General features: G+C 36.0%; 1 protein-coding gene across 1 annotated transcript; it reads left to right on the forward strand.

Annotated features, from left to right (window-relative positions):
• The first annotated feature begins 1,527 nt into the window (after positions 1–1,527).
• Positions 1,528–7,717, forward strand: LOC107773867 (double-stranded RNA-binding protein 2). The gene is made up of 3 exons (XM_016593293.2): positions 1,528–2,026; positions 4,780–4,999; positions 6,679–7,717. Exons 1-3 carry the CDS (start codon positions 1,781–1,783, stop codon positions 7,413–7,415), a joined length of 1,203 nt encoding a protein of 400 aa, XP_016448779.1. The 5' UTR covers positions 1,528–1,780; the 3' UTR covers positions 7,416–7,717.
• The last annotated feature ends 2,084 nt before the right edge of the window (positions 7,718–9,801 follow it).

Genomic DNA, 9,801 nt, shown 5'->3' on the forward strand with positions numbered 1-9,801 from the left:
CAAAAGGAAAAAAAAAAAGAAAAAAGAATACTTGTCTAATAAAGAAGACAAAAGAAGAGAGACCACTAAGGAAAAATAAATTGAGTGAGGGAGAAGAAAGATTCAGAAGATAAGTGTAGGCAAAGTGGAAAAACCACTTTGAAAGCTAAAAACATTGAGAAAAATTTAGGTTCCCATTAACAAAGTCGAGCTTTTTCTTTGTAAAGTAGTGAATCATACATCCAAGTAAAATATTAAGAGCCTGTTTGGCCATGAATTGTTTTTACGTTTTTCCGTAAAAAATTTATTTTTTTCGAAATCAGTGTTTGGCCATAAAATTTTCAATTTTTCACTTGAAGATGAATTTTGGAATTTTTTGAAAATTTGAAAAACTGCAAAAAGTTGTTTTTCAAAATTTTCACTCAAATCACTCACAAAAATTCAAAAACAACCCAAAATTATATTCATGTCTAAACATCTCTCTAATTTTCAAATACCATTTTTACTTGAAAAAAAAATTCACTTTTTCCCGAACTTTAAAAAATTACTTACATCCCTATTTAAACTAAATTACAATAAGTTTTATTATAATTAAAGAAAATAGAGGTATATATATTAAATGATAGCATCCTATACAAAGTACAAGAACAACAACATACTCAATGTGATCCCACAAATATGATCTGGGGAGCATAACATATACGCAATCATTACCCCTACTCTGTGAATGTACATGGACCGTTTCCGATAGGCATCGAATTAGGAACACAAGTAAAAAGAAGAATCCATATAAAGACACAAGTCATCCATGGAAATGACAAGCAGAATGGTACATGTAAAAGATTAAAAAAAAAAAACAAAAACATAGTAAGGATGGCATGTAAATGTTGACATGAAATGGACGTGAGATTTAAACATGAGAATAGCTAAATAATTGCTAAGTGAGAATGTTTTTGGAACAATATTTTTTGCTTAGTAATTAAGCATAAAAAATAAATAAGAAAATCACTATTTTTCATAAAAAATATTTTCCTCGTAGCAAACATACCCTAGAGTACTTTCTTTTTTCTCTTCAAAATATGCACTTTTTGTAATTTTTAAGAAGTTTGGCCAATCAATCCAACCGTTGGATCCCCTTTCTTTATAATGAATACCTTGTAATCTGCTAACTCAAGACGTTACATCCTACTTTATTACAGTATGTATAAGTTGTTTTCCACTGAGTCAAAAGATTAAAAAAAAGAATAACACTATAATAAAGAAGACAATAGAGTAGAGTCCACTAAGAAAAATAAAATAGGGATAAATTTAGAAGAAAAGATAGATAGAGAGAGATAAGGTGTTGTAGAAAGAAAGTGGAAAATCCACTTTGAAGACTGACAAAAATTGAGAAAATCTAGGTTCCCATTAACACATACAGACTATAGCTTTTTCCTTGTTAGACAGAATCACATCCATGCAAAAAGCCTAACGTTAAGTTGACTCCCAACTCCCCTACCCACCCCCACCCCTCATTATTATTCCTGACTTTGGTAGAACCAAAAGCTTACAATATCAAAAGAACTCATTAATTCTTATTCAAAGCTTTTGCTCTATCTCTTTCATTAACACTTCTTTCTTCTTCCTTTTATCACTCTATAGCCATGTTTGGCTTTCTCATTCTCATTCTCATTCTCAGGGGCGGCTCAATAATATTAGTGTCTAAAACCAAAGTTTAATGGAACTATCCATCTGAAATCTAAAAGGCCTCAGTTTTTTCTTCGACCCATTTGCCCATTTCATATATCCGACCCGACCCAATATGTACAAGAACCAGTTACAAGAGTTAGCACAGAGGAGCTGTTTCAATTTGCCCTCTTACGTATGCATCAGGGAAGGTCCGGACCACGCGCCGCGTTTTAAAGCTATCGTTAACTTTAATGGCGAGAATTTTGAGAGCCCTCACTACTGTACCACTCTCCGTCAAGCTGAGCACGCTGCAGCTGAAGTTGCCCTTAACGCCCTCTCTAACCGTGGCCCTTCTCACTCCCTTGCCGCGCGTATACTCGTAAGTGTATTCCTCTTTTTGCTGTTGTCTTCCGTTAGGGTTCCGTCAGCATTTTGCCGTGTTTTTCGCCGGAGTTTTGCTAATGTGCGCCGTGTGTGTTGACTGTGTTAATGCGTGCACATGTTAACTGTCCTTTTTCGAGCTCCTAACCGGAATTGATGACTCCGGTTTATGAGGTTGGTTGGGAAAATTAATGGGTGTTGAATTGACCAAAATGTCCTTATCCTGGTTTTAGAATTTAAGTTCTATGTAAAAATATTTACCAATCAAAGTTATTGCATTTAACTCTATTTAAAACTTCTTACATTGATAAATAACCTAGAATAAGTAATAGAGTTTAAGTTATATACTCCTTCCGTCTACTTTTGATTTTGCACTAAAAATAAATAAAGCATGTATTTTATAATTCTACCCATAATAATGATAGCATTTTCAAAAGTCTTTAGAAATAATTTAGGGAATGAGTAATTAACAATAAAGGTAAAACATGGGTAAAATAATTGTACAAGTAAAAGTAAACGGAGGGAGTACATCATTAGTGTAAGTTCATCTTTACATGTTGTAGCCGGCGGTGGAGCTAGGATTTTCAATAAGGAAAGTCAAGGGGATTTGTAAAAAATAAAAATTGACCTATCTACATAATATAATTTTCCGACGAAGGGATGTCAATTGACTTCCCTCGGCAAAGAGTGGCTCCGTCACTGGCCGTAGCATGTAAAAATTCTGTAGTTTAAGGAGACTTACTTGTATATTATTTGATAGTGTAAAAATTATTACTGATTCTAAGAAATAATCTATTATAACAGATTAAATTAAACAGATTGGTGTAAAAACTCAAATATACTATTAATTTATTTAACTTGACTAAACATGTATTAAAATGCAGCTGTAGATTTTTTTATTTTTTTATTGGAAAGAACTTGGTTAATGAAAGTAGTGGGAAAAAGAAAAAGAAAAAAGTTTAGGGGAAGTTTCGTGGAGGGGCCATAACTAACACATAAGGTATTTCTTGTCTTCACATTTGCATAACAGCTGTTTAGGGTCTCCTTGTACTGTTTTCATAATTAATTTCCTTAAATGAGGGTATTTTAGTACTCGACTATTACATTTTTAGCTTTTTACTTCTTTTTTTTTTTTCCATATCACAAGTGATTTTGCATATTAATTTTGCTACCTACCTCACTGATTCTAATCTTAAAGACCCCCATATTAAATATGTGTGGAAAATGTAGATGAGACCTGTCAAAGGTGGTAGGAATCAGTCAACATTTGAATTGGTTTTTCATAGATTTGTATTATGAATAATAATTAACGTTTGAGGTTATGTGATAAAGACATATAATTAAAAATTACTGAGTTCCTACTTTATTAATTAGTATTCAACCGATTAAGATGTCGAAATAAGTAGGTATACATTGAAAAAATGAATGCGGTAACTGCCTAAGCTTATGTGATTTATTCCTATCTGCTTAAGTTTTGGTGAACAAAATTACTCGTTTCATGTACGTATGGGAAGTAACGGGTGGTCGGTCAAATAGTTGAGGTGATGCAGGTTGATTCGACCACCACCACCAACAACAAAACCAGTGTAATTCCATAAGTGGGGTTTGGGGAGAATAGTGTCTACGCAAACCCTACCCTACCTTGGTAAGATAAAAATGTTTGTTTCCGGTAGACCCTCGACCCGATCACCAATGTTATTAGAAAAATGAATGTGTCAATTTTGAGTTTGGCACATGTGTGGAAGCTAGGAAACTTAGTGTTGAATTAATTTGAATCTAGAAGCCAATCAAGAAATTAATTTGGATCTAGAAGCCAATCAAAATTTTTTAATTTGAATCTAGAATTACTTCTATATTATTGACAGAGAATGAACATGGGGCATTGTTGACTTTGATCATGTGTGTGAACTCTGGCTCATTCATTGTAATAATCTTTAATATTGAGGGTAAGTATATGACGTATCAAAATATTGGGTATTAAATGAGGTATTTGGTTCAGTATGATTTAGCCCAATCTTCCTATTTATAGCTTTGTCTCCCTCATATAAAATTTGTTCTATTTTTTAAGAAGCACATGCATGTGACCGTCCATTTCCATGAGGTCTCTTAGTATTAAACTGCCATATGCTGCATTTATGTGTGACTATTTAAATAACATGGTGAATTTCCAGTCTATACAGAACTGCTGCAAATTGTAGTCGTTTGCTTTTAAGTATAAGAAAATTTAATCTCTGTATAAATTTCATATTAGTTTTACAACATTCGGTTTTCAGTATAAAATCATACGTAACTATTATTCTCTGTATATGCTGAGTTTAATATCGGAAAATGCCCTTAATTTAGGCAATCCCTATAGTAACAATCAATGTACAATATTCACTAGATAACAAATTTCCTGCATTATTATTTGCCACAGAACTATTCATGCATTGTTATTCACTGCATAATTAATTCCAATTCCTGTATTAATAATTTCCACATAACTAGGCTGTAAACCAAACGACCCTTACAGTATTGTTCTAAACCTTTCAAAATTTATTGGAATATGCTAAGCAACTCAATTTTACTTCACAAAATACTACCACAATTGTCGGAAGTATGGTTGCAGATCCCTTTAAGTTTTCAATTTAACATTTCGCCCCTATAATGTAATTCATTAATCAAGAAACCAATTTTCTTGTGATGACTGATGACTAGTGTAATGGCATCACTGAATTTTGTTGTTCTTTTTGTCGGATGAACTCATTGTAGGATGAAACAGGCGTCTATAAAAATCTATTACAGGAGATAGCGCAAAGAGTCGGAGCTCCTTTACCTCAGTACACAACATATAGGTCGGGACTTGGGCACCAACCTGTGTTTACAGGAACAGTAGAATTGGCTGGAATCACGTTTACTGGTGAACCCGCAAAGAACAAAAAGCAAGCTGAGAAGAATGCTGCCCTCGCAGCTTGGTCATCGTTGAAACAATGTAAGTCTCCCACTCAATTAAGCAGATATATACTTCGAGTAATTAGGCAGAGTTCTATAGTTGATATTTTCCTGCATGTGCTGCCCGCGGTCAGTGTAAGAGTGCACCAAACTGGTATGTGTTACTAGTGTCCAGTAGTGTGGTAGTAGGTTCATATGTGCTCCTCCTTTTTATTCCTGTTTTTCAGAAATATTTGTCTTTCCTGTGCTCCTTATATTTCTGTAAGTATCAGAGATTCGAGGGGAAGGAGCTTCATACGTATCACTGCTAATTTATAGATTAAAATGCTTCAGTATCAATTCTCCTTTGTCGTTTGGAGGTTTAGCCACTACTACAATATTTGGCAGAGAACATTGGCATGATGAAGAAAAAGGACAACGGAAAGAAAGAATACTCTTAACTGTCAATCAGGCCTGGTATAGGCTTGCTAATAGGCATAATACATAAACAGGCCTTCAAACTTGGCCTTAAACAGGCCTTTAGCTGGCAATTTTGCCCTCCAACTTTGGATGTGCACAAGTAGGCACCTCAACTTGTATAAAGTTGAACAGGTAAATACAAATGCCGATGTGGCACATAAATTTGGGAGGTGTCTAAATGATCATTTTGTAAGTTGGAGTGTTTAACTGACAAAGTGGAGACAAGTTGAGGTGCCTACTTGTGCACACTCGAAGTTGGAGGGCATATTTGCCAGCTGAGGCCAAGTTTGAGGGTCTGATTATGTGTTATGCGTAGCTAATAAGATAAATTCAAAATTTAAAAGAATTTCGTATCAATTGCCTTAGTGTCCAACATGAAGTTTGCTAATGTTAGGTGTTAGAATGCATGAATTCTCCCATTTAAAGCTACAAGAAGGTTGCCTTTTACTTGTAGTAGTACATACATTCATCTTATTATTAGTTAGTATTCAGTTGGCATATACTCTTGCTTCTTAATGTTTTCTCCCCAGTCCCCATGGGAAACTCAAAATGTTGTATAACTTGTTCATTCAGATTTCCAGTAGAAAATTTCAACAATGAAAAAAATTGGTGTAGCAAAAGAGTCATTTTGAAGAAGGCAACAAGTGCATTTCCTATTTTTCGACCTATCCTTTCTGTTTACCTCTTGCCGGCCAAAAGATACCCAACTTTCCTTCTCTCTTTTTCTACAGATTTAGCATAGACTTGATGAAATTGGACCATTTAAAATAACATTGTCAGACTAGCAGCTGATACTTTTGCATCTACAACCTATTGCTGAAAGCTCATACTTCATGCTACTCATCAATTATAAGATAATTGATGAAAAAACACATTTCTCATAGCGCTGGACAGTTTTACTGGGCTAACCAAATAATTAAAAGCACGAACTGTACATCCTGCCCTGTTTAGTTTATTCAAGAAACAGATTTTGGTTTCTGTAAATCAGACAAATTCTTTTTGGGATTTAAAAAAAAAACTAAATATAGGTTTTCCCAAAATAATGCAAAAAGTTCTTGAAACATTTATGCTTAAACTAATCCAAACACATAACTTCTACCCATTATTTTGGGCTGGCTTCTGATGTTTCGCTATTGAGATAAATTTCCTTTTGCTCCTCATTATGCTGCTGATATTATAAATATATACAGGTCGTTGTTTCTTTCTTAAAAAAAGTAGATTATTTTTCCTTGGGCAATAAAAGTTTTTTTTTCTTTACAGTGGCACAGCAAGATGCAAGTTCATCATCTGAATCAGAGAACAACGATGAGCAAGAACAGATCAGAATAGCGAGGGCTTTACTAAACTATCGGTTGAAGGAAAAGTTAGAAATGGCCAAATCCGGCAATGTCTCAATATCATTCCAGAAGAAGTTTCCAATTCCAACTCCTCGACCATCTAGTCCACAGCGCCCTGCAGCCACTACATCCAAACTCCTCCCTTTAATCTGTCCGAATACAGTTACTCGTTACAGATCGTCCTCCTCCACGGCAATAAATGACAGCAATTCCTCATTTTCACAGCCTATGCCACAATCACAGACTTCATCATCAGAAGGCCGCGCAGCTCCATATATGCCAGTTAGACCATATAGGACACCTTACCGCGGTATTGCTCCACCTGTTACAATAAGAACATCAGTGCCAGTTTTCTCTGCACCGCCTCGTCCACAGCCTACCGGATGCGCGCCTCAAATGATGCAAGCCCGACCTGTTCGAGTTGCACCACCTGTCTGTGTTAGGCAGGCTATCCCAGTATTTGCTGCTCCACCAGCCAAAAAGGAAACCGTGGCACATGCTACAACGCCAAGTAGGCCATTAGCTCAGCCCGAGGAAACTGTGGCACGAGCTACTGCGCCAAGCAGGCCATTAGCTCAGCCTGAGGAAACTGGGAACAATTCTGGCACTGAGGTTGATGAATCAACGGCAATGAAGTGCTTGGAGGAGCTCAGTTTATGACAATGGCTTGGTCCTTTGAGTCTACCAATACCTATGTCAAACATTTTTGTGTCTACTTTTAATGCTTGGTGGTTGAACAGTCAATGGAAATGAAATGCTTCAGAGAATGATAGTGACCGGGACATAGTTAATCTATTTATATCTGTGTTAACATTTCTGTATCTACTTCCTTTTTGCTTTTTTGATTCCCTTCCCTATTTTCAGTGTCCATTTTCTGTGTTGTCATGTTGTGTCCATGCTCCAAAGTCATAGTTGATGCAGCTAATTTAGTTTCCCTTATTCTTCTGGGAATGGATTCTGAACAATGTTCTGAAACTTTGGGCTAGCTGCTATGGTAATGACCATATGTTTCAGATCCTGGAATATATTTTTTTGGTAATTAAAAGAATTTTATTTACCAACTGAGATATGTACAAAAAGGGCAGCCCGGTGCATGCACTAAGCTCACGCGCTGTGCGCGGGTTCCAGGGAAGGGCCGGACCACAAGTGTCTATGGTACGCAGTCTTACCCTGCATTTTTGCAAGAGGTTGTTTTTACGACTTGAACCCGTGACCTTCTGGTCATGACAACAACTTTACCAGTTACGTCAAGGCGCCCCTTCAACTGAGATATGTACCAAAAAAAAAAAACAGATCGTGGGGTATTACTTACATAACTATGATAAGGGAGTCAAATAAATAGGTCAGAAAGAAAGAATCTGTAGTATATGAAGCTGGAGCACATATTAACTTGTATAATATTCTGTCCATTTCAAAAAACAGAGTACACGCACTAGTAATTCAAAGATTAGTTTTAGTCTAATCCAACGTCAGAATTAAAGCTTAATCAAGACATTGCTAGTCACACTATGTAGTAGTTGGATTTTAATAACATATGATGGCCACATTCAATGGTAGTCCTCCATCAACCAAGACATTTTGAAAATACCTTCCCCTTCTCACCTCTTAAGTGTAGTAAGAGAGACAAGCTTGTTGACAAAGCACGAGACTTACTTAAGCACGAGACTTGAAGTAAGGACCGATACATAAAGCTCCTGCTAAGGACCGTTCAAACTATATTAGATTTATTATACATAGTCTTACCTTGGATTAATGTAAAAGGTTATTATGCATGATTTGAATCCATGACCTTTGGGTCACACCACAACAACTCTTACTATTGCGTCACATCATCCCTTTAGCACGAGGCTTGAAATAAGGACCAATGCACAAAGGTCGTACACTACGGATGGGGTTAGGGGTTGCAATTGGAGCCTAAACCCGCCCAGCCCGTCCAAGGTTAGGCCCGTTATTGACCTGCTCATTTGTTGAGGAGAAATTTTCAGAAACCACTATTGTTTAGTGATTATTAACTTGTTATAGCTACCATTTACTTAATTACTTCATATAGCTATCTTTTCACTTGTTATAGAGTGTATTCGATGTATTCAAGTTACTGTATTCATGAATACAGTAGCAAAACTCGGCGAAAAACAGGGAAGTCCAGCTAACATAGACTGTATTCATATGTATTTGCGAGCTGTATTCGTGAATATAGTAACGAAAATCTGTGAAAAAAAGTCTCTCCAGCTGTTTAAAAACGGTAAGTGAATCAATTAACGTGATAGACTCCTAATATAACTCAACAAACTCAATTATACTTATTACAGTGACTTTTGACTATTGTATTTAGATGTATTTTATTTCATTCAACAACTTTTTAAAATACACTAGTTGTTCTAGTTTTAGTTATGTATTCCAATTAAGTGTTTTCATCTGTATTCTCAAGCCAACTGTATTCTGCTATATGTATTTGTTGTTGAACCTGAGAATCTCTAAGATTGTTAGTTCTATGTCTACGTCTTGATGACAATCCATTAGATGTAGCTGCCGCTGCTACCATACCCCCACTTCTTCTTGCTTCTTTATTCCTATCCATTTGTTTGACTGAGGAAAAAAAAAAGCTTTTTCTCCGGTGAAAGGAATAAACTAACCCCTGAGGTCTAGCAAAATTCACCGGAATTTATGGCAAATTTCGTAGGAAATGGGTTTTTTCACGTTCAGGCCGAAGATAAAACAACAATCTAACAACTTTAACACTTACCACAACTTTTTGGAGCAAAAAATATTAAAAATTGAGAGAGACAATGGAGATGAATCAGTGGACAATCGTGGATATAGAATGGGGAAGAGACTTGACGTTGTGAGAGAGATATAGTGGAGACTGGAGAGAGAGAGATTTCCAGAATAAGAGTTCGACCGCGGCTTCCCCCTTTTTTTGGGGGGGATCAAGTTCCTTGCCAACTGCCACCTATCGACCCCGACCTCTTTTCATTTGTTTTGGATATTACCAAACCTAGCCTAGCCTTCGTAAATCACACTAAAGCGGACACCCAACTATGGAAAA

Source organism: Nicotiana tabacum, chromosome 9, assembly GCF_000715075.1.
Source record: "Nicotiana tabacum cultivar K326 chromosome 9, ASM71507v2, whole genome shotgun sequence".
Classification (NCBI taxonomy): domain Eukaryota; kingdom Viridiplantae; phylum Streptophyta; class Magnoliopsida; order Solanales; family Solanaceae; genus Nicotiana; species Nicotiana tabacum.

Coding starts and splice junctions, on each gene's coding strand:
- LOC107773867 (XM_016593293.2), top strand. CDS start 1,781: ATGTACAAGAACCAGTTACAAGAGTTAGCACAGAGGAGCTGTTTCAAT. Junction 2,027..4,779: donor CCCTTGCCGCGCGTATACTC/GTAAGTGTATTC, acceptor AACTCATTGTAG/GATGAAACAGGCGTCTATAA. Junction 5,000..6,678: donor TTGGTCATCGTTGAAACAAT/GTAAGTCTCCCA, acceptor TTTTCTTTACAG/TGGCACAGCAAGATGCAAGT.